The sequence below is a fragment of the Salvelinus alpinus genome, chromosome 3, assembly GCF_045679555.1.
Source record: "Salvelinus alpinus chromosome 3, SLU_Salpinus.1, whole genome shotgun sequence".
NCBI lineage: Eukaryota > Metazoa > Chordata > Actinopteri > Salmoniformes > Salmonidae > Salvelinus > Salvelinus alpinus.
The window spans coordinates 98131945-98157429 of NC_092088.1; the positions used below are offsets into that span (position 1 = coordinate 98131945).

Consider the following 25485-nt stretch of genomic DNA (forward strand, 5'->3'; position numbering starts at 1 on the left):
TTTCTGCCTATAGGTGGGGAGGAGCAGAACAAAGGCGTGATCTGATTTGCCGAATGGAGGGCGGGGGAGGGCCTTTGAGCCGCCCCGGAAGGGAGAGAAGCAATGACCCAGAGTGTTCGAGCACAAGTAGCACAGGAGATGTGTTAATCGAATTTTGGTAGCATTGTCCTCAGATTTATTTTATTAAAGTCCCCAGCTACAATATGCAGTTTCCAGTTTGCAGAAAGCCCAGTGTAGTTCCTTGAATGCCGTCGTGGTGTCGGTTTGAGGGGAAATATAGATGGCAGTGACGATCACGGAAGAAAATTATCTCGGGAGGTAATGCAATCGGCATTTCATGATGAGGTATCCCAGATCGGAAGAACAAAAAAGGACATGAGTTCCTGCAAGTTACCACAATCACACCATGATTTGTAAATCATGAATCATACTCCTCCACCTTACCTTTTCCCGTAGAGTTCTCTCTTCCTGTCCACACGATGGACGGTGAACCCAACTGGCTGAATGGATGGGGACAATATATCTGTAGAGAGCCATGATCCCGCAAAACATAGTATGTTACAGTCCCTAATGTGTCTCTGGAAAGAGATCCTCGCCCTGAGCTGATCTACTTTATTGTCCAGGGACTGAACGTTAGCGAGTAGTATACTCGGAAGCGGTGGATGGTATGAACGCCGCCAGAGTCTGACTAGAGCCCCGCCTTTTCTTCCTCTTCTCCAGCATCAGCGTTTTGGTGCAGACCCCGGTATAAATAGTGCTGCCTTGGGAAGTTCAAAAATATGATCCAGTTCAGGGAAGTCACATTTCTGGTTGAAATTCTGGTGACTGATCGCCGATCTAATATTCAAAAGTTATTTTAGGCTGTAGGAAATAATACACGAAACATTCTGAGTAAATAATGTAAGAAATAACACAAAGAAAACACTGCAAAGTTGGCCAGGAGCTAGAAACAGGGTGACCATGTCTGCCGGCACCATCTTGTATTGGTCTAAGTGAACATCATGCATAAGGGAAACATTTTAGGACAACCACATCAAGCCTCATCCCTACTCAAGATGGGGTGAGGCTGAGGTTGTCCTAAAATGTACGCCATAATTGAAAACATTTTGCAGACCCAAAGGTCACCCTGCACTCTGTTTCAGCGAGAGATAAATAACGTCCTGTCTCTTTATAGAGAAAGAGATTTCATTATTATTTTGCTCAGTGATAATGGCACTAATTGTATTCCTTAATTCACAGCACCGTTAGGATAACCAACGTCTGGCTGCGTCCATAATAGTCCACACTATTCACTATAGACACAACTTTTGACCATAACATATGCATTTTAATGGCAAGCATAGACGTGATAAATCTTGATCAGATAGTGATTGGATCATCTCGATGGGATAATGACAACCACATGTTAGTACCAGGTATAAACAGGGCTAGAGATACACTTCTAGGGTCAATCCTTAGATGATATATGAAATGCATTGTCAATCGTATTGTGGTTATGAAGATGATGTGGGATGGCTCCAAAATATCCTTTCTTGTTCTCCATCTAATTATGAAAGCTATTGTGTCATTGAGAAGAACCCACCTGACTGAAAAGGTCCATTTTAGAAGGGTTTTAATTAATCAAATTCACAATCCACAAACATTGCATGTTTAATTGAAAAAAAATAAATGAGAAAACATATAACACACATTTTAAGACACTGTTTTGTACAGTAAACTATATTATCTGTAAAACCCAATGTTCAGAACCAAATGAAACAGTCCTTTAGAATCTTCACACAACGTCTTCGACCTGTTACAGAGAATGCACTACGTATGACTTTTACATTAATGACGGTTTCAATGACAAATAAGCAGCTTTAACTTATCCTTTTACATCATAAGAAGAACCCACATCATAATAAACACAACATCATTTTTTTTTAGGGAGGGGGGGGGGGGGGGGGACATTTACAAAATCCATCAATACACAATTACCATCCATTGATTCTCACAGATGCTGTGGAGAAACTTGTTTAAAATAGGTAAAAAATACCAATTGCTCTGCAGGATTGTTTTCTGTATATGTACACGATGTCTTTTATAATTGTGCATGGGCTGTGTGATTGTGTACACACATTGATATCTACATACAGGTTATGTGATAACAACAAATAAATACAGAAATAATGCTCAATTCATGTTTGCCACTGTGACTCAAAACATGTGAAATGTTGAATTTCAAAATATACAGTAGCTTCAATATGAAACAGTATTCGATCTCTGAGAGTTATCTGGATTTCCTGCTTAGCATGTGGAGCCAAGCCGTCTCTGACGCAGCTGACTGTAAAATCTGGAGAAGAGTTGGGAGTTTGCAAGGCAAATGACTGTCGGCTGCTTTCTCCCCTTTTAGACTGATTCCACAGGGATCCTGATTGCTGTTCCTTTGTTTCTTTATGTTCCCCATGAAACTGCAGTCTCATTTATCAGACAGCTCTATCCATTCATAGTATTCTGTATTCTGAGAGGCCTATTTCACAGCCTGATGCCTCCGCATACCTCCTCTTCTCATCTTCCTCAGCCTCATACCTTCTCATCTCATCTTCCTCAGCCTCATGCTTCCTCATCTCATGTTCCTCAGCCTCATACCTCCTCATCTCATGTTCCTCAGCCTCATACCTTCTCATCTGATCTTCGTCAGCCTCATACCTCCTCTTCTCATCCTCCTCAGCCTCATACTTCCTCATTCCATGTTCCTCAGCCTAATACTGTACCACCTCATCTCATGTTCCTCAGCCTCATACCTCCTCTTCTCATCTTCCTCAGCCTCATACCTCCTCAACTCATCTTCCTCAGCCTCGTACTTCCTCATCTCATGTTCCTCAGCCTCCTACCTCCTCATTTCCCTCAGCCTCATACCTCCTCTTCTCATCCTCCTTGGCCTCATACCTTCTCAACTCATCTTCCTCAGCCTCATGCTTCCTCATCTCATCTTCCTCAGCCTCATACTTCCTCATGCCATGTTCCTCAGCCTCATACTGTACCTCCTCATCTCTTCTTCCTCAGCCTCATACCTTCTCAACTCATCTTCCTTGGTCTCATACCTCCCCTTCTCATCTTCCTCAGCCTCATACCTCCTCAACTCATCTTCCTCATCTCATGTTCCTCAGCCTCATACCTCCTAATTTCCCTCAGCCTCATACCTCCTCTTCTCATCCTCCTCAGCCTCATGCGTCCTCATATCATCTTCCTCAGCCTCATACCTTCTCAGCCTCATGCTTCCTCATCTCATCCTCCTCAGCCTCATGCTTCCTCATCTCATCCTCCTCGGCCTCATACTTCCTCAGTTCATCTTCCTCAGCCTCATACTTCCTCATCTCATCCTCCTCAGCCTCATGCTTCCTCATCTCATCCTCCTCGGCCTCATACTTCCTCAGCCTCATACTTCCTCATCTCATCTTCCTCAGCCTCATGCTTCCTCATCTCATCTTCCTCAGCCTCATGCTTCCTCATATCATCTTCCTCAGCCTCATACCTTCTCAGCCTCATGCTTCCTCATCTCATCCTCCTCAGCCTCATACTTCCTCATCTCATCTTCCTCAGCCTCATGCGGTTCTCTTTATCTCTCTTCTTTAGCGCATTGATGAACTGGTTGAAGAAGTGCTCTTGGTCTTTCTTCTTCAGCACTTGCTTGAAGCGCTGGTCGCGGCCGTACTTATCAGAAAACTCTTTGAAAGTTGACCTGGCAATAGAGAAAAGAAGAGATCATCCTAGAGAAAGGTGTGGGAGGGAGGGAGGGAGGGAGGGAGGGAGGGAGGGAGGGAGGGAGGGAGGGAGGGTGGATGGAGGGAGGGTGGGATGGAGGGATGGAGTAACAACAACGAGGCTATATACAGGGGGTACCGGTACTGAGTCAGTGTGCGGGTGTACAGGTTAGAGGTAATTTATACATGTAAGTATACATATGGAAGCATGTAGTAACCCAAAAAAAGTGTTAAATAAATCAAAATATATTTTATATTTGAGATTCTTCAAAGTGGCTTTGCCTTGATGACATCTCTGTACACTCTTGACAAAGCATTAGACCGGTGGAAATCTGTTCACCGTGTCTTTGTGAGACGCAGAGTGTGGTTCCCACCATAAAGAATGGAAGAGGAGGTGTGATGGTGTGGGGGTGCTTTGCTGGTGACACGCTCAGGGATTTATTTAGAATTCAAGGAACACATAACCAGCATGGCTACCACAACATTCTGCAGAAATATGGCATCCCATCTAGTTGCGCTTAGTGGGACTATCATTTGTTTTTCAACAGGATAATGACCCAACACACCTCCAGACTGTGTAAGGGCTATTTGACCAAGAAGGAGAGTAATGGAGTGCTGCATCAGATGACCTGGCCTCCACAATCACCCACCTCAAACCAATTGAGATGGTTTGGGATGAGTTGGACCGCAGAGTGAATGAATAGCAGCCAACATGTGCTCAGCATATGTGGGGAACTCTTTCAAGACGGTTGGAAAAGCATTCCAGGTGAAGCTGGTTGAGAGAATGCCAAGAGTGTGCAAAGCTGTCATCAAGTCAAAGGGTGTCTCCATTGAAGAATTTAAAATATAAAATATATTTTGATTTGGTTACTACATGGTGTACATGATTCCATATGTGTTGTTTCATAGCTGTGATGTTTTCACTATTATTCCACAATGTAGAAAATAGTAAAAAATAAAGAAAAACCAACGAGTAGGTGGGTCCAAACTTTTAGTATGAAGCTATTTAGTATTATAGTAGTATTATGAAGCTGAGTTGAATAGTTAAATCCCCTACTGTACTTGCATTTCTATCACACAGTTAGCTTCAGGTTTTACCTGGATGTGATTTTCGACTCTTCTAGAAGTTTTCTATACTGGTCTTTTGCTTGCAGCAGTTTGCTCTGCTTCTCCTTGTGTTCTTCCTTCATCCTCACTTTGACAAACTGGTCAAACACCTGGAGACGAGGAACACGGTCACGATTGGCACAAGAAAATGACTTTGAAGATCATTTCCGAGACAAAGATGACGGCTGTGTCCTAATCCTCTTTACTGTCGACTTTACTCCTCTCACATTCACTGACAGGATAAATCAAATCAAATCCTATTGGTCGGATACACTTATTTAGCAGATGTTATAGTGGGTGTAGTGAAATGCTTGTGTTTCTAGCTCCAACAGTGCAGTAATATCTAACAATTCACAACAATACACACACATCTAAAGTAAAAGAATGGAATTAAGAAATAGATAAATATTAGGACGAGTAATGTCAGAGTCCGGAGTATAAATATATATATACACATGTGCAGTATATATACAGTGGGGAGAACAAGTATTTGATACACTGCCGATTTTGCAGGTTTTCCTACTTACAAAGCATGTAGAGGTCTGTAATTTTTATCATAGGTACACTTCAACTATGAGAGACGGAATCTAAAACAAAAATCCAGAAAATCACATTGTATGATTTTTAAGTAATTAATTTGCATTTTATTGCATGAAATAAGTATTTGATACATCAGAAAAGCAGAACTTAATATTTGGTACAGAAACCTTTGTTTGCAATTACAGAGATCATACGTTTCCTGTAGTTCTTGACTAGGTTTGCACACACTGCAGCAGGGATTTTGGCCCACTCCTCCCTACAGATCTTCTCCAGATCCTTCAGGTTTCGGGGCTGTCGCTGGGCAATACGGACTTTCAGCTCCCTCCAAAGATTTTCTATTGGGTTCAGGTCTGGAGACTGGCTAGGCCACTCCAGGACCTTGAGATGCTTCTTACGGAGCCACTCCTTAGTTGCCATGGCTGTGTGCTTCGTGTCGTTGTCATGCTGGAAGACCCAGCCACGACCCATCTTCAATGCTCTTACTGAGGGAAGGAGGTTGTTGGCCAAGATCTCGCGATACATGGCCCCATCCATCCTCCCCTCAATACGGTGCAGTCGTCCTGTCCCCTTTGCAGAAAAGCATCCCCAAAGAATGATGTTTCCACCTCCATGCTTCACGGTTGGGATGGTGTTCTTGGGGTTGTACTCATACTTCTTCTTCCTCCAAACACGGCGAGTGGAGTTAGACCAAAAAGCTCTATTTTTGTCTCATCAGACCACATGACCTTCTCCCATTCCTCCTCTGGATCATCCAGATGGTCATTGGCAAACTTCAGACAGGCCTGGACATGCGCTGGCTTAAGCAGGGGGACCTTGCGTGCGCTGCAGGATTTTAATCCATGACGGCGTAGTGTGTTACTAATGGTTTTCTTTGAGACTGTGGTCCCAGCTCTCTTCAGGTCATTGACCAGGTCCTGCCGTGTAGTTCTGGGCTGATCCCTCACCTTCCTCATGATCATTGATGCCCCACGAGGTGAAATCTTGCATGGAGCCCCAGACCGAGGGTGATTGACCGTCATCTTGAACTTCTTCCTTTTTCTAATAATTGCGCCAACAGTTGTTTCCTTCTCACCAAGCTGCTTGCCTATTGTCCTGTAGCCCATCCCAGCCTTGTGCAGGTCTACAATTTTATCCCTGATGTCCTTACACAGCTCTCTGGTCTTGGCCATTGTGGAGAGGTTGGAATCTGTTTGATTGAGTGTGTGGACAGGTGTCTTTTATACAGGTAACGAGTTCAAACAGGTGCAGTTAATACAGGTAATGAGTGGAGAACAGGAGGGCTTCTTAAAGAAAAACTAACAGGTCTGTGAGAGCCGGAATTCTTACTGGTTGGTAGGTGATCAAATACTTATGTCATGCAATAAAATGCAAATTAATTATTTAAAAATCATACAATGTGATTTTCTGGATTTTTGTTTTAGATTCCGTCTCTCACAGTTGAAGTGTACCTATGATAAAAATTACAGACCTCTACATGCTTTGTAAGTAGGAAAACCTGCAAAATCGGCAGTGTATCAAATACTTGTTCTCCCCACTGTATATATATGTGCAGTATATGTGATGGGATGTATAGACATTATGGACAGTATGTGGATAGAATATGTAGTATATCTGAAGAATACTTGGATAGAATACTATATGTACAGCAATAGTTGAATAGGATGGACTTGACTAGAATACAGTATATACATATGAAATGGGTAAAACAGCATGTAAACATTACTAAAGTGACCAGTGTTCCATGTTTATGTACATAGGGCAATGCGGCAGGTAGCCTAGTGGGTAGAGCGTTGGACTAGTCACCAAAAGGTTGCAAGATCAAATCCCAGACCTGACAAGGTACAAATCTGTCTTTCTGCCCCTGAACAAGGCAGTTAACTGACTGTTCCTAAGCTGTCATTGAAAGGAAGAATTTGTTCTTAACTGACTTGCCTTGTTAAATAAAGGTAAAATGCAACATGACAAAAACCTCAACAATTCATCCCAAAGGTTTTTGTGGAGTTTTACTAACATAATGCTTTCACCAAGGACAGGACACAAACGACAGTAATCATATATTGTGAGCACATCCATTAGGGGTGTGCTGACCTGACCGTACTCGTATTCCTAATCGGATCCATAAATTGACACTTGAAAGTCGGATCGGATTTGCCTAAGTAGATGTTATCAAAACACATATCTCCCTGCATGTTTAGAGACCAAACAACTGTAGATTAGGAGCAGCGGGCAGAGGGCTTTGTGTCTGTGTCCTCAACTTGGGCTTTGTGTCTGTGTCCTCAACTTGGGCTTTGTGTCTGTGTCCTCAACTTGGGCTTTGTGTCTGTGTCCTCAACTTGGGCTTTGTGTCTGTGTCCTCAACTTGGGCTTTGTGTCTGTGTCCTCAACTTGGGCTTTGTGTCTGTGTCCTCAACTTGGGCTTTGTGTCTGTGTCCTCAACTTGGGCTTTGTGTCTGTGTCCTCAACTTGGGCTTTGTGTCTGTGTCCTCAACTTGGGCTTTGTGTCTGTGTCCTCAACTTGGGCTTTGTGTCTGTGTCCTCAACTTGGGCTTTGTGTCTGTGTCCTCAACTTGGGCTTTGTGTCTGTGTCCTCAACTCGGGCTTTGTGTCTGTGTCCTCAACTTGGGCTTTGTGTCTGTGTCCTCAACTTGGGCTTTGTGTCTGTGTCCTGAACTTGGGCTTTGTGTCTGTGTCCTCAACTTGGGCTTTGTGTCTGTGTCCTCAACTTGGGCTTTGTGTCTGTGTCCTCAACTTGGGCTTTGTGTCTGTGTCCTCAACTTGGGCTTTGTGTCTGTGTCCTCAACTTGGGCTTTGTGTCTGTGTCCTGAACTTGGGCTTTGTGTCTGTGTCCTCAACTTGGGCTTTGTGTCTGTGTCCTGAACTTGGGCTTTGTGTCTGTGTCCTCAACTTGGGCTTTGTGTCTGTGTCCTGAACTTGGGCTTTGTGTCTGTGTCCTCAACTTGCAGATGTCGTCTTGCTTTGTATGGTTTTGTTCTGGCTTTCTCATTTGCCTAGTTGACACACACTACCTTTTCATCAAGGTCTATGTACAACATAAACGTTTGCTGTCACTCAGAATGAACATCGGAGGTTCATATTTATTCCCTACCCTTGGAACGCTTGTTAGATATTAAGCACAATGATAGCTTGTTAGATATTATGCACATTGATAGCTTGCTATATATTATGCACATTGATAGCTTGCTATAAATTATGCACATTGATAGCTTGTTAGATATTATGCACATTGATAGCTTGTTAGATATTATGCACATTGATAGCTTGCTATATATTATGCACATTGATAGCTTGCTATAAATTATGCACATTGATAGCTTGTTAGATATTATGCACATTGATAGCTTGTTAGATATTATGCACATTGATAGCTTGCTAGATATTATGCACATTGATAGCTTGTTAGATATTATGCACATGGATAGCTTATTAGATATTATGCACATTGATAGCTTGCTAGATATTATGCACATTGATAGCTTGCTATATATTAGGCACATTGATAGCTTGCTAGATATTATGCACATTGATAGCTTGTTAGATATTAAGCACATTGATAGCTTGTTAGATATTATGCACATTGATAGCTTGCTATATATTATGCACAATGATAGCTTGTTAGATATTATGCACATTGATAGCTTGTTAGATATTATGCACATTGATAGCTTGTTAGATATTATGCACATTGATAGCTTGCTATATATTATGCACAATGATAGCTTGTTAGATATTATGCACATTGATAGCTTGTTAGATATTATGCACATTGATAGCTTGCTATATATTATGCACAATGATAGCTTGTTAGATATTATGCACATTGATAGCTTGTTAGATATTATGCACATTGATAGCTTGTTAGATATTATGCACATTGATAGCTTGCTATATATTATGCACAATGATAGCTTGTTAGATATTATGCACATTGATAGCTTGTTAGATATTAAGCACATTGATAGCTTGTTAGATATTAAGCACATTGATAGTTTGCTATATATTAAGCACATTGATAGCTTGTTAGATATTAAGCACATTGATAGCTTGTTAGATATTATGCACATTGATAGCTTGCTATATATTATGCACAATGATAGCTTGTTAGATATTATGCACATTGATAACTTGCTATATATTATGCACAATGATAGCTTGTTAGATATTATGCACATTGATAGCTTGTTAGATATTATGCACATTGATAGCTTGTTAGATATTATGCACATTGATAGCTTGTTAGATATTATGCACATTGATAGCTTCTTAGATATTATGCACATTGATAGCTTGTTAGATATTATGCACATTGATAGCTTGTTAGATATTATGCACATTGATAGCTTTCTAGATATTATGCACATTGATAGCTTTCTAGATATTATGCACATTGATAGCTTTCTAGATATTATACACATTGATAGCTTGTTAGATATTATGCACATTGAAAGCTTTCTAGATATTATGAACATTGATAGCTTGCTAGCTAGGAAATGTCCTCCCCATTGTGATTTATCACAGTAGCAGACAAACAGCAGGCAGCAGCAATCTAAAATGATCAGACCCAAACATGAGCGGAAGAGAAATGAAACTTCCCTTTATCCAATCAGAACGGCTGTTAATCGTGACCAATCAGATCTGTTAATCGTGACCAATTAATCAATCATTACCAATGAATCAATCATTAGTAATTATTTAATCATAGCAAATTATTAACCAATGAGGGAGAAAAAAAAATCACCCAATCATGACCAATTAATCAATCATGACCAACCGATAAATCAATCATGGCCAATTAACCAATCATGACCAACCGATAAATCAATCATGGCCAATTAACCAATCATGACCAACCGATAAATCAATCATTACCAATTAACCAATCATGACCAACCGATAAATCAATCATGACCAATTAACCAATCATGAGCATTTAAAGGAGGCCACCAGCAGAGTTCACCTGTTTCCTCTCCTCTGCAGAGTTTAGCAGAAGATACCGTGGATCAAACACGATCTTGTGCAGTTCTTTCTCCCATGTAGAAAACGCTGAAACCTGAAGAGACGAGAAAACGTATTCAAGAAAACATTCAGTAAATGATGTAGGTCTTTCTATCATACATCCAACCTGTTACATGATGTAGGTCTTTCCATCATTCATCCAACCTGTTACATGATGTAGGTCTTTCCATCATACATCCAACCTGTTACATGGTGTAGGTCTTTCTATCATTCATCCAACCTGTTACATGATGTAGGTCTTTCCATCGTTCATCCAACCTGTTACATGATGTAGGTCTTTCTATCATTCATCCAACCTGTTACATGATGTAGGTCTTTCCATCATTCATCCAACCTGTTACATGATGTAGGTCTTTCCATCGTTCATCCAACCTGTTACATGATGTAGGTCTTTCTATCATTCATCCAACCTGTTACATGTTTTAGGTCTTTCCATCGTTCATCCAACCTGTTACATGATGTAGGTCTTTCTATCATTCATCCAACCTGTTACATGATGTAGGTCTTTCCATCATTCATCCAACCTGTTACATGATGTAGGTCTTTCCATCATTCATCCAACCTGTTACATGATGTAGGTCTTTCCATCATTCATCCAACCTGTTACATGATGTAGGTCTTTCCGTCATTCATCCAACCTGTTACATGATGTTGGTCTTTCCATCATTCATCCAACCTGTTACAGGATGTAGGTCTTTCCATCATTCATCCAACCTGTTACAGGATGTAGGTCTTTCCATCATTTTGTGTTTTTGCTGCCTTTGCAGTTGCTGGTCCTCGTGTCCCTTGATGATTAGTTGCAAGACAGGGATTTGATTCCCCATATTGCCACTTTGAAAAGTATGGTTTAAATTCCTTTCTCACGGACAAATGTTAGAATCTAGGTCCGTCTCTGTGGCAACCCAAATCATCTTTTTTTTTCTTCACCAATTGGTCTTTTGACCAATCAGATCACGTCTGAAAAACATCTGATGTGATTGGTCAAAAGACCAAATAGTGGATAAGAAATATCAGAATTGGGCTGCCTGTCTAAACGCAGCCTAAGTGCATTTGATTTGGTATTCCGTTCAATATGCCTTTTACCCCTCTTTCAAGGAGCATGTCCCTGAAGTGTGTGATGCGTAGTCCTAAGGGTAGAACAGTCCGATGGAGAGCAGTGTCACATGTGTCTGCACCTGCCCTCTCTCTCAGGACCTCATTACCATCCGCCGGTTCCTCCAGTCTGAGGAGGACAGAAACATACAATCAGTTGTAGGATGTATCGCAAATGGAACCCTATTCCCTATATAGTGCACTACTCTTGACCAGGGCCCATAAGGCTATGGTCAAAACTAGGGTACTGTACTGTACAGTGGTATTTGCACAGCACAGTATTGTTTTTTTGTTTTTGTACTTCAAAATCAGATTATTATTCTGTAGAGAAGTATCATTGTAATGTTAAACTATGAGTATGGTTAAGATGGGGTGAGGGGAAACGTTCTGATACTCACTTGTTCCTCTTGGTTTTTAAATAATACTCATCTTCATCATCATCAGCATCATCGTCATCAGCAGACGAAGAGTTAGAACCACCCTCTGCTGAGATAACGGACACACAGACAGAAGAGTTAGAACCGCCCTCTGCTGAGATAACGGACACACAGACAGAAGAGTTAGAACCGCTCTCTGCTGAGATAACGGACACACAGACAGAAGAGTTAGAACCGCCCTCTGCTGAGATAACGGACACACAGACAGAAGAGTTAGAACCGTCCTCTGTTGAGATAACGGACACACAGACAGAAGAGTTAGAACCGCCCTCTGCTGAGATAACGGACACACAGACAGAAGAGTTAGAACCGCCCTCTGCTGAGATAACGGACACACAGACAGAAGAGTTAGAACCGCCCTCTGCTGAGATAACGGACACACAGACAGAAGAGTTAGAGCTGTCCTCTGCTGAGATAACGGACACACAGACAGATGCATAGCACACATCCTTTTTTGAGTGGACTCCAACAGACGCATAGTGTAACAAACATCCTTTTTCAATGGACTCCGACTTCATATAATTGGTCATTAAAAACCACTTTGAGAGAACCTATCAGACTAGAGTAGCATTGCTGCTCATCGTCTTATCAGCCACAAGTCAACGTTCAGTTCATTGGGGTTGTCCACATATTTACCAAAGTTAATTTGCCAGACATGCTTTGTTGGAACAGTGTGGTTCAGGTAGAAGGTCATCGATACATAATCAGCTGGTAACTGCAATAAGGCTAAATCAATAAAGACAAACCAACCTCTGGGAAATCTAGTCCGGGGAGATAATATCATCGCTGACAAGATCCAATGTAATTCAATATTTACAGAGCCAGTCACACACAGGACTTCCAAATGATCTATTCTATTAGAACACAAAAGAGATGGCGTGCATCCCAAATGGGACCATAATACCTATATAGTTCACTTCTTTGGACCGGGGCCCATAGGGAACAGGGTGCCATTGGACCAGGGCCCATAGGGAATAGGGTGCCATTGGACCAGGGCCCATAGGGAATAGGGTGCCATTGGACCAGGGCCCATAGGGAATAGGGTGCCATTGGAAATGCAACCATGAGATGGTTTCACATCCTAAAGGTTCCACGTTCCATTCATGATCATCTCCTTCAATTAACACAGACATCATGATCCTCTGGTAGTCTGGGATCGACAGGCAATGGAACTGACATACTGTATATAGGATCTAGTATATCAGGCCATTTTATTGGCCTCCGTATTATCAGATCATTAAAAAACATGTTTATTAACATCATTAGAAAAATAGCGGACTGATAATGAGCTTTTCAGATCCATCTGAAGCCACGGCCTGGTAAATACCCGCTTTTACATTAAGGAGAGTTCTAACTAGGCCAACTAAACGGAGGGATGAAGACAAGCCAATGGGGAAGAATTACCACAAACTTACTGGACAAAGAATCCTTTTTGCGTTTATGTGGAGGATCTTCTATAATCCTGTTGAGATCCTCTCCACGGTCCTTCAGATCTACTGGCTGATCCCAAACAGAGAGTTGTATCGTTGGGTTGAAGAAAAATACTCTGTCGTCCCCCGTCCACACCACACACCTGAGGAGAAATGATCATAATAATGTAAGGATGAGAGTTGAATTAGTAATGCCTGTCCGGTTCCCTACTGGTGTGTGTCAACGCAAGATAGCTGAGATGGTGTTTGCCTGTCAAGATGAAACGTGTTTTGTAGACTAGAGAGCCAGTATGCTGCCTCTATCAGGTCTTAACTTTCCTTAAAGTTGATGCTCCACTCTCTGAACCCTTCAAACTTCACACTGCAACAATAATAATAACATTCTAAACACACATCTGGGGAGAAGGAGGGCAGAACCAGAAGTATTGCATGACATGATGAACACAGTATTACAGGAAATGATCTGGGGAGAAGGGGGTAGGTACCTGCTGGACCTACCCACTGGGGCTACCTGCTGGACCTACCTGCTGGACCTACCCACTGGACCTACCCACTGGGGCTACCTGCTGGACCTACCCGCTGGACCTACCCACTGGGGCTACCTGCTGGACCTACCCACTGGATCTACCCACTGGGGCTACCTGCTGGACCTACCCACTGGACCTACCCACTGGGGCTACCCACTGGGGCTACCTGCTGGACCTACCCACTGGGGCTACCTGCTGGACCTACCCGCTGGGGCTACCTGCTGGACCTACCTGCTGGACCTACCCACTGGACCTACCCACTGGGGCTACCCACTGAGGCTACCTGCTGGACCTACCCGCTGGGGCTACCCGCTGGACCTACCCGCTGGACCTACCCGCTGGACCTACCCACTGGACCTACCCACTGGGGCTACCCGCTGGACCTACCCACTGGACCTACCCACTGGACCTACCCACTGGACCTACCCACTGGACCTACCCACTGGGGCTACCCGCTGGACCTACCCGCTGGACCTACCCACTTGACCTACCCACTGGACCTACCCACTGGGGCTACCCGCTGGACCTACCCGCTGGACCTACCCACTGGACCTACCCACTGGACCTACCCACTGGACCTACCCACTGGACCTACCCACTGGGGCTACCCGCTGGACCTACCCGCTGGACCTACCCACTGGGGCTACCCGCTGGACCTACCCACTGGACCTACCCGCTGGACCTACCCACTGGACCTACCCGCTGGACCTACCCACTGGGGCTACCTGCTGGACCTACCCACTGGGGCTACCCGCTGGGGCTACCTGCTGGACCTACCCGCTGGACCTACCCACTGGGGCTACCCGCTGGACCTACCCGCTGGGGCTACCCGCTGGACCTACCCACTGGGGCTACCCGCTGGACCTACCCGCTGGGGCTTCCCACTGGGGCTACGCACTGGACCTACCCGCTGGACCTACCCGCTGGGGCTACCCACTGGGGCTACACGCTGGACCTACCCGATGGACCTACCCACTGGGGCTACACGCTGGACCTACCCGCTGGATATACCCACTGGGGCTTCCCACTGGACCTACCCACTGGACCTACCCGCTGGGGCTACCCACTGGACCTACCCACTGGACCTACCCGCTGGACCTACCCACTGGACCTACCCGCTGGACCTACCCGCTGGACCTACCCACTGGACCTACCCACTGGGGCTACCCGCTGGACCTACCCACTGGACCTACCCACTGGACCTACCCACTGGGGCTACCCACTGGGGCTACCCGCTGGACCTACCTGCTGGACCTACACTCTGGACCTACCCACTGGACCTACACACTGGACCTACCCACTGGGGCTACCCGCTGGACCTACCCACTGGACCTACCCGCTGGACCTACCCACTGGACCTACCCACTGGGGCTACCCGCTGGACCTACCCACTGGACCTACCCACTGGACCTACCCACTGGGGCTACCCGCTGGACCTACCCACTGGACCTACCCGCTGGACCCACCCGCTGGACCTACCCGCTGGATCTACCCGCTGGACCTACCCGCTGGGGCTACCCGCTGGACCTACCCACTGGACCTACCCGCTGGGGCTACCCACTGGGGCTACCCGCTGGGACTACCCGCTGGGACTACCCACTGGACCTACCCGCTGGACCTACCCGCTGGACCTACCCGCTGGACCTACCCGCTGGACCTACCCACTGGACCTACCCGCTGGACCTACACTCTGGACCTACCCACTGGACCTACCCGCTGGGGCTACCCGCTGGACCTACACTCTGGACCTACCCACTGGACCTACACACTGGACCTACCCGCTGGACCTACCCGCTGGACCTACCCGCTGGACCTACCCGCTGGACCTACCCACTGGAGCTACCCACTGGGGCTACCCACTGGGGCTACCCACTGGGGCTACATGCTGGGGCTTCCCATAAGAACATGTACGAACGCACTACTGTAAGTCACTTTGAATAAAAGTGTCTTTGAAATGGCATATATGATTATATACTGTATATTATACAGTGGCATAATGTAAATAAGAAATATGTTGATGAATATATAGTCTATGTAGTAACAGGAATATAACCACTGTAGTTATCTGTCACTTAGTCTGACATGACATGTTATAGAAAGGGCTAGAATCTAATAGTTGTATTTTCAGTTGCTGGTTTCTGAGGCATATTTGTGCCTGTTGTCGTGTATCACTTCAGAGCTCTTCCTCCTTTAAGACGTTATGTATTTAAAGCCACAGGAGTATTAACAGCTGCTACAGTCTATGAATCCCTGCAATAATTGTCTTCACGCTCAACACCATATCAAATGAATTGTGAAGCTTTACTTCTTCGTATTATCCGGTCGTAAGCTGTCCCGTTACATGATATCATATTTCATTGGTATGGCGAGCTCTCTCTCAGCCAGGATATGATATTCACACAGCAGAAAGGTGTTGGAATATCTGGATAATACGTCACGATGAATCTCTCATGAGACTTTTCAATATTAGAATCATCAAACAAAATAGGTTGGATTCGATTTGTTTACCAAATCTTTTTAAAAAGTTTTTACAATTTGCTTTGTTAAAAATGTATTTTGATATTTTAATCCAATAGTCAAATAATAAAAGCTGATGAATGATAAAAGGTTAACACGTACGGGTTATGGTTTAATAAAAAGGAACATGGCGTTTAGGTGCTGAGCTGAGAAAGTGTTGTAAATTACAGGTTTCATGTAGAGTCTTTAAAGTCTCGTCTCAGCATCAACAGATCAACAGGCTGTTACATGTGGAGGACAACAAAACAAGTCCATTTAAAAAACCAGATTGCACTGCTCTGCAGACAGATATGGCTTATTGTACTAGTGTCCCTGATACGAGTTGTTCATTGTCGGGACTGAAATGCTTTTTCTATCAAAAGGTTTGCTAACGGTGTGTTTTTTCTGTCGTTTTTGAAAATAGTTTTTACATACAGCGAGCGATTATTCCTCACGGTTATGAAAACCCTGATTACAACGCTTTCCTGAGACTTTCAATCAATATGAGATCAGGAATAATAACCAGATATAAAAATATGCTTTTCAAGAACAAGTGAAGAAAGTAGAGACCTGATTCCACTTTAACATTATAGCAGATAATGTTTTATGAACTTTAGCTAAACGTCTTGTTCATGGTTTGGTGTCAGGGACTGACTGGAACGGGACAGATTCTTAAAGAGCTGAAATGTTCTGACATTGACCAATCCTGGCAAGAGAACGTCATAATATTGTGTAAAGGAACGTTACCATGGAGATCCGGGAACAGGGGTGGTAGCTACAGGACGCTTGTCTTTAGGGTCGACGTCCTCCTCCTCCATGGGGACCTCTACCATCTCCTGCTACAACACGCACACACGCACACACGCACACACGCACACACACACACACACACACACACACACACACACACACACACACACACACACACACACACACACACACACACACACACACACACACACACACACACACACAGGTCAGAGGGCAGGATTAACACAACGCACCATGCAGATACCATTTCCACACTGTGGAGTCATCATAAACCGTACTGTGGAGTCATCATAAACCCTACTGTGGAGTCATCATAAACCCTACTGTGGAGTCATCATAAACCCTACTGTGGAGTCATCATAAACCCTACTGTGGAGTCATCATAAACCCTACAGTGGAGTCATCATAAACCCTACTGTGGAGTCATCATAAACCGCACTGTGGAGTCATCATAAACCCTACTGTGGAGTCATCATAAACCGTACTGTGGAGTCATCATAAACCGTACTGTGGAGTCATCATAAACCCTACTGTGGAGTCATCATAAACCCTACTGTGGAGTCATCATAAACCCTACTGTGGAGTCATCATAAACCCTACTGTGGAGTCATCATAAACCCTACTGTGGAGTCATCATAAACCCTACTGTGGAGTCATCATAAACCCTACTGTGGAGTCATCATAAACCGCACTGTGGAGTCATCATAAACCCTACTGTGGAGTCATCATAAACCGTACTGTGGAGTCATCATAAACCCTACTGTGGAGTCATCATAAACCCTACTGTGGAGTCATCATAAACCCTACTGTGGAGTCATCATAAACCCTACTGTGGAGTCATCATAAACCCTACTGTGGAGTCATCATAAACCCTACTGTGGAGTCATCATAAACCGTACTGTGGAGTCATCATAAACCGTACTGTGGAGTCATCATAAACCCTACTGTGGAGTCATCATAAACCCTACTGTGGAGTCATCATAAACCCTACTGTGGAGTCATCATAAACCCTACTGTGGAGTCATCATAAACCCTACTGTGGAGTCATCATAAACCCTACTGTGGAGTCATCATAAACCCTACTGTGGAGCCATCATAAACCCTACTGTGGAGCCATCATAAACCCTACTGTGGAGTCATCATAAACCCTACTGTGGAGTCATCATAAACCCTACTGTGGAGTCATCATAAACCCTACTGTGGAGTCATCATAAACCCTACTGTGGAGTCATCATAAACCCTACTGTGGAGTCATCATAAACCCTACTGTGGAGTCATCATAAACCCTACTGTGGAGTCATCATAAACCCTACTGTGGAGTCATCATAAACCCTACTGTGGAGTCATCATAAACCCTACTGTGGAGTCATCATAAACCCTACTGTGGAGTCATCATAAACCCTACTGTGGAGTCATCATAAACCCTACTGTGGAGTCATCATAAACCCTACTGTGGAGTCATCATAAACCCTACTGTGGAGTCATCATAAACCCTACTGTGGAGTCATCATAAACCCTACTGTGGAGTCATCATAAACCCTACTGTGGAGTCATCATAAACCCTACTGTGGAGTCATCATAAACCCTACTGTGGAGCCATCATAAACCCTACTGTGGAGCCATCATAAACCCTACTGTGGAGTCATCATAAACCCTACTGTGGAGTCATCATAAACCCTACTGTGGAGTCATCATAAACCCTACTGTGGAGTCATCATAAACCCTACTGTGGAGTCATCATAAACCCTACTGTGGAGTCATCATAAACCCTACTGTGGAGTCATCATAAACCCTACTGTGGAGTCATCATAAACCCTACTGTGGAGTCATCATAAACCCTACTGTGGAGTCATCATAAACCCTACTGTGGAGTCATCATAAACCCTACTGTGGAGTCATCATAAACCCTACTGTGGAGTCATCATAAACCCTACTGTGGAGTCATCATAAACCCTACTGTGGAGTCATCATAAACCCTACTGTGGAGTCATCATAAACCCTACTGTGGAGTCATCATAAACCGTACTGTGGAGTCATCATAAACCGTACTGTGGAGTCATCATAAACCGTACTGTGGAGTCATCATAAACCCTACTGTGGAGTCATCATAAACCCTACTGTGGAGTCATCATAAACCCTACTGTGGAGTCATCATAAACCCTACTGTGGAGTCATCATAAACCGTACTGTGGAGTCATCATAAACCGTACTGTGGAGTCATCATAAACCGTACTGTGGAGTCATCATAAACCCTACTGTGGAGTCATCATAAACCCTACTGTGGAGTCATCATAAACCCTACTGTGGAGTCATCATAAACCCTACTGTGGAGTCATCATAAACCCTACTGTGGAGTCATCATAAACCGTACTGTGGAGTCATCATAAACCGTACTGTGCTTGGTCAGAGAGGTGTGGCTTAATGTGCCTCTGTCTCTGTCTGCTATCTGTCTCTGTCTCTGTCTGCTACCTGTCTCTGTTTCTGTCTGCTACCTGTCTCTGTCTCTGTCTGCTACCTGTCTCTGTCTGCTACCTGCCTCTGTCTGCTACCTGCCTCTGTCTGCTACCTGCCTCTGTCTGCTACCTGCCTCTGTCTGCTACCTGCCTCTGTCTGCTACCTGCCTCTGTTTGCTATCTGTCTCTGTCTGCTACCTGTCTCTGCCTCTGTCTGCTATCTGTCTCTGTCTGCTATTTGTCTGTCTCTGTCTGCTACCTGTCTCTGCCTCTGTCTGCTACCTGCCTCTGTCTGCTACCTGCCTCTGTCTGCTATCTGTCTCTGTTTGCTATCTGTCTCTGTCTGCTACCTGTCTCTGTTTGCTATCTGTCTCTGTCTGCTACCTGTCTCTGCCTCTGTCTGCTAGCTGTCTCTGTTTGCTATCTGTCTGTCTCTGTCTGATATCTGTCTCTGTCTGGTATCTGTCTCTGTCTGGTATCTGTCTCTGTCTCTGTCTGCTACCTGTCTGCTATCTGCTACATGTCTCTGTCTGCTATCTGCTACCTGTCTGCTATCTTTCTCTGTCTGCTATCTGTTTCTGTCTGCTATCTGTCTCTGTCTGGTATCTGTCTCTGTCTCTGTCTGGTATCTGTCTCTGTCTGGTATCTGTCTCTGTCTCTGTCTGGTATCTGTCTCTGTCTGGTATCTGTCTCTGTCTCTGTCTGCTATCTGTCTATATCTCTGTCCGCTATCTGTCTATATCTCTGTCTGCTATCTGTGCATCCAAAATGGAGATGTTGGAATAACAGAATAACCTGAAATCAAATTGGTCTGACTTCAGCGTGTAGATATAGACACTGCATCCCAAATGGCACCCTATTCCCTACATAGTGCACTACTTTGACCGGAGCCCTATGGGCCCTGGACAATAGTAGTGCACTAGATAGGGAAAAGGGTGTGATTTGGGAACCAGACAGAGCTGCAGTGGAAATGGTGGTGCATATCTCTGTATCTATTTTGGATTCGAACAACAAATTGATTGAGAAGGTGTTCATCGTGAATGGTACAATGAGCCCACTGAACACATGGTAGGATCGGTCTGTGTTGTAATAGATATTGAATTACATTAATGTACTGTGATGATTGCATGTCTCAAACCTCTGTCTGGACTGAGATGGGGGGGCGATTTTTGGAGGAGATTAAGTGTTTTCGAAAATCTCATAAAAAAAAGTGAATTGCATAGTTTGCAGCAATGTAGTATGACAACAATGTCAACAACATGGAGAAATCAACACGAGCTGAATAGTAAAACGTCAGCGCTGGAAGGAACATGCTATGGGTGATTTAAAGCATGCAAACGCAATCCTTTCTAGTTTATATCCCCGTGTGTCTTTAAACATCCATTTTTGTTTATTCATACTGAGATCTAGTGGAGGAAAATGAACGTTAAATTAATTTCACTTCTATTTGGGTTTTTTATCCTGGGTTAATACTGAAATAAGGAGTGTTGATTAAGGTGTGACAAATGCTTTACCCTTGTAATGTCCACAACACCGTCACAGATACAGCCAGAGCCATTCAATTACTAAGGCAATGCATGACCAACCCCTTAGATTACTGAACCCCTTCACAGAGGGGGAGACGATTGGTCCCAAATGGCACCCTATTCCCCCTATGTAGTGCACTACTTTTGATCAGAGCCCAGGTCAAAAGAAGTGCACTATAAAGGGACTAGGGAGCCATTTGGAACCAATAAAGAGGCTGGTGTGCAGAGAACAGCAGCAGGCGAGTCTGTAGACGGACCGCCCCCACAGCATTCATCCTCCTTTTAATGATTTACACATCCTCTCCTTCTGGGGGAGTTTCACTAATTAATACAGCTGGGAGGGTTTTGCAAACAATTACCAGTGGAGGACTTAAATTGACCTCTCTTCCTATCAGAGCCAAGATGAAGCAGTGGTATTTTGGACCCTAAATCTTACCGACTCTGTCCTGGTGCCCTTTCCAACATCTAATTTGGCGAGCAGGATGAAGTTTTATGCTGGTAGGTAGAGTGAACCAAAATCCTTCCAATCAGGAAGAACTAACCTCTTATCTCAGCAGCCAGAAGCCAATCAGCTACTCAGCTGTGACCAGAGACTTCTCATTATCAGTGGTGGAAAAAAGTACCCAGTTGTCATACTTGAGTAAAAGTAAAGATACCTTTAATAGAAAATGACTCAAGTAAAAGTGAAAGTCACCCAGTAAAATCCTACATGAGTAAAAGTCTAAAAGTATTTGGTTTTAAATATACTTCAAAGTAAATGTAATTTCTAAAATATACTTAAGTATGAAAGGTAAAAGTAAAAGTATAAATCATTTCAAATTCCTTATATTTAGCAAAACAGATGGCACCATTTTCTTGTTTTGTTTTATTTACGGATAGCCAGGGGCACGCTCCAACACTCAGACATCATTTACAAAGGAAGCATGTGTTTAGTGAGTCCACCAGATCAGAGGCAGTAGGGACGACCAGGGATGTTCTCTGTTTAGTGAGTCCACCAGATCAGAGGCAGTAGGGACGACCAGGGATGTTCTCTGTTTAGTGAGTCCACCAGATCAGAGGAAGTAGGGATGACCAGGGATTTTCTCTGTTTAGTGAGTCCACCAGATCAGAGGAAGTAGGGATGACCAGGGATGTTCTCTGTTTAGTGAGTCCACCAGATCAGAGGAAGTAGGGACGGCCAGGGATGTTCTCTGTTTAGTGAGTCCACCAGATCAGAGGCAGGGGACGACCAGGGATGTTCTCTGTTTAGTGAGTCCACCAGATCACAGGCAGGGGACGACCAGGGATGTTCTCTGTTTAGTGAGTCCGCCAGATCAGAGGCAGTAGGGACGACCAGGTATGTTCTCTGTTTAGTGAGTCCACCAGATCAGAGGCAGTAGGGTTGACCAGGGATGTTCTCTGTTTAGTGAGTCCACCAGATCAGAGGCTGTAGGGATGACCAGGTATGTTCTCTGTTTCGTGAGTCCACCAGATCAGAGGCTGTAGGGATGACCAGGGATGTTCTCTGTTTAGTGAGTCCACCAGATCAGAGGCAGTAGGGACGGCCAGGGATGTTCTCTGTTTAGTGAGTCCACCAGATCAGAGGCAGATGGGACGACCAGGGATGTTCTCTGTTTAGTGAGTCCACCAGATCAGAGGCAGTAGGGATGACCAGGGATGTTCTCTGTTTAGTGAGTCCTCCAGATCAGAGGCAGTAGGGACGACCAGGGATGTTCTCTGTTTAGTGAGTCCACCAGATCAGAGGCTGTAGGGACGACCAGGGATGTTCTCTGTTTAGTGAGTCCTCCAGATCAGAGGCAGTAGGGACGACCAGGGATGTTCTCTGTTTAGTGAGTCCTCCAGATCAGAGGCAGTAGGGATGACCAGGGATGTTCTCTGTTTAGTGAGTCCTCCAGATCAGAGGCTGTAGGGATGACCAGGGATGTTCTCTGTTTAGTGAGTCCTCCAGATCAGAGGCAGTAGGGATGACCAGGGATGTTCTCTGTTTAGTGAGTCCTCCAGATCAGAGGCAGTAGGGATGACCAGGGATGTTCTCTGTTTAGTGAGTCCACCAGATCAGAGGCAGTAGGGATGACCAGTGATGTTCTCTTGATAAGTGCGTGAATTAGACAATTTTTCTTGTCCTGCTAAGGATTCAAAATGTAACGAGTACTTTTGGGTGTCAGGGAAAATGTATGGAATAAAAAATACATTATTTTCTTTAGGAATGTAGCGAGGTAAAAATAAAAGTTGTCAAAAATATAAATCGTAAAGTACAGATACCCCTCAAAAACTAAATAAGTAGTACTTTCAAGTATTTTTACTAAAGTACTTTATACCACTGCTCATCATCTGACATCGATTATCAAAGTTAAACTCTTCCTCTGTGTCATCGGATCCATTTGTCATGTCTTACTACGGCATTTTCACGTTTCTGACCTTATTTTCCTTTGTTTAGTCTTTATTTAGTTGGTCAGGGCGTGAGTTGGGTGGGTATAGTCTATGTTGTCTGTTTCTATGTGGGGTTTCTTGTTTGGCCTGATATGGTTCTCAATCAGAGGCAGGTGTTAGTCATTGTCTTTGATTGGGAACCATATTTAGGTAGCCTGTTTTGTAGTGTGTTTTGTGGGTGATTGTTCCTGTTCGTTTGTTCATCTGGTCTGTGTTCACTAGTTTCGGGACTGTAGCGTCTTCGGTTCTTTCTGTCAGTTTGTTGTTTTTGTTCGTTGTTTAAGTAGCCTATTCAAATATGGATTATCATCACGCTGCATTTTGGTCCTCCTCTCTTTCACCCGAAGACAGCCGTTACAGGCATACAGGACTAAACCTTGATTTCAGCTGGTGTGGTTGGATCTGGCCCAGGTTTGGTAGATGTAGTTATGCCACAGCTTCAGTGTAAGTTAATGAACATTGTACGTCCTAAATGAAACCCCTTATTTCCCTATATAGTGCACTACTTTTGACCTGGGCCCATAGTGCTCTGGTTAAAAGTAGTGCACTACATAGGGAATAGGGTGCTGTTTGAGGTCACACGTGACCACCTACCTCTGTATGTTTCTCCTGGGTTGTCTTCTGCTCTGTATGCAGCACCAACGTCGCAGAGCACGGCGCTCTTCTCCTGGCCAACCGCTTATCTACAGAGTAAAGAGAGACAGCAAATTAGCTTGTGGACTGGATTTTTTGTTGTTGTTGGTATAATATGATGATAAAATTGCAAATCTATCTCAAAGGAATTAGGCAGCTGAGTAATCAACTCAAAGTATATGTTCAGGAGCCACATCAAATCAAATGTTATTTGTTACATGTGCCGAATACAACAGGTGTAGACCTTACAGTGAAATGCTAACTTATGAGCCCCTAACCGACAGCGCAGTTAAAAAAAATACGGAATAAGAATAAGAGATAAGAGATAAAAGTAACAAGTAGTTAAAGAGCAGCAGTGAAATAACAATGAAAACAGGGGGGTGCCGGTGCAGAGTCAACGTGTCGGTGCAGAGTCAACGTGTCGGTACAGAGTCAACGTGTCGGTACAGAGTCAACGTGTCGGTACAGAGTCAACGTGTCGGTACAGAGTCAACGTGTCGGTACAGAGTCAACGTGTCGGTACAGAGTCAACGTGTCGGTGCAGAGTCAACGTGCCGGTGCAGAGTCAACGTGTCGGTGCAGAGTCAACGTGTCGGTACAGAGTCAACGTGTCGGTACAGAGTCAGCGTGTCGGTGCAGAGTCAACGTGCCGGTGCAGAGTCAACGTGCCGGTGCAGAGTCAATGTGCCGGTACAGAGTCAACGTGTCGGTACAGAGTCAACGTGTCGGTGCAGAGTCAACGTGTCGGTGCAGAGTCAACGTGTCGGTGCAGAGTCAACGTGTCGGTGCAGAGTCAATGTGTCGGTACAGAGTCAACGTGTCGGGGCAGAGTCAACGTGTCGGTACAGAGTCAACGTGTCGGTACAGAGTCAACGTGTCGGGGCAGAGTCAACGTGTCGGTGCAGAGTCAACGTGTCGGTACAGAGTCAACGTGTCGGTACAGAGTCAACGTGTCGGTGCAGAGTCAACGTGCCGGTGCAGAGTCAACGTGTCGGTGCAGAGTCAACGTGTCGGTACAGAGTCAACGTGTCGGTACAGAGTCAACGTGTCGGTGCAGAGTCAACGTGCCGGTGCAGAGTCAACGTGCCGGTGCAGAGTCAATGTGCCGGTACAGAGTCAACGTGCCGGTACAGAGTCAACGTGCCGGTACAGAGTCAACGTGCCGGTACAGAGTCAACGTGTCGGTACAGAGTCAACGTGCCGGTGCAGAGTCAACGTGCCGGTACAGAGTCAACGTGCCGGTACAGAGTCAACGTGTCGGTACAG

The 25485-nt window shown here is 44.6% G+C and overlaps 1 protein-coding gene across 1 annotated transcript in view; it reads right to left on the minus strand.

Moving 5' to 3' along the window:
- Nucleotides 1–1595: 1595 nt before the first annotated feature.
- LOC139569885 (transcription elongation regulator 1-like protein) overlaps nucleotides 1596–25485 on the minus strand; it is a 202793-nt gene continuing 178903 nt past the window's right edge. Inside the window, exons 4-12 of the mRNA XM_071391208.1 lie at nucleotides 24181–24269; nucleotides 17154–17245; nucleotides 13369–13526; nucleotides 11915–12002; nucleotides 11508–11646; nucleotides 10366–10458; nucleotides 4842–4960; nucleotides 3158–3721; nucleotides 1596–2873 (exon numbers count right to left, since the gene is read on the minus strand). Of these exons, the coding sequence (XP_071247309.1) occupies nucleotides 3565–3721; nucleotides 4842–4960; nucleotides 10366–10458; nucleotides 11508–11646; nucleotides 11915–12002; nucleotides 13369–13526; nucleotides 17154–17245; nucleotides 24181–24269 (935 nt within the window). The 3' untranslated portion in view covers nucleotides 1596–2873; nucleotides 3158–3564. The remainder of the gene's footprint in view (nucleotides 2874–3157; nucleotides 3722–4841; nucleotides 4961–10365; nucleotides 10459–11507; nucleotides 11647–11914; nucleotides 12003–13368; nucleotides 13527–17153; nucleotides 17246–24180; nucleotides 24270–25485) is intronic.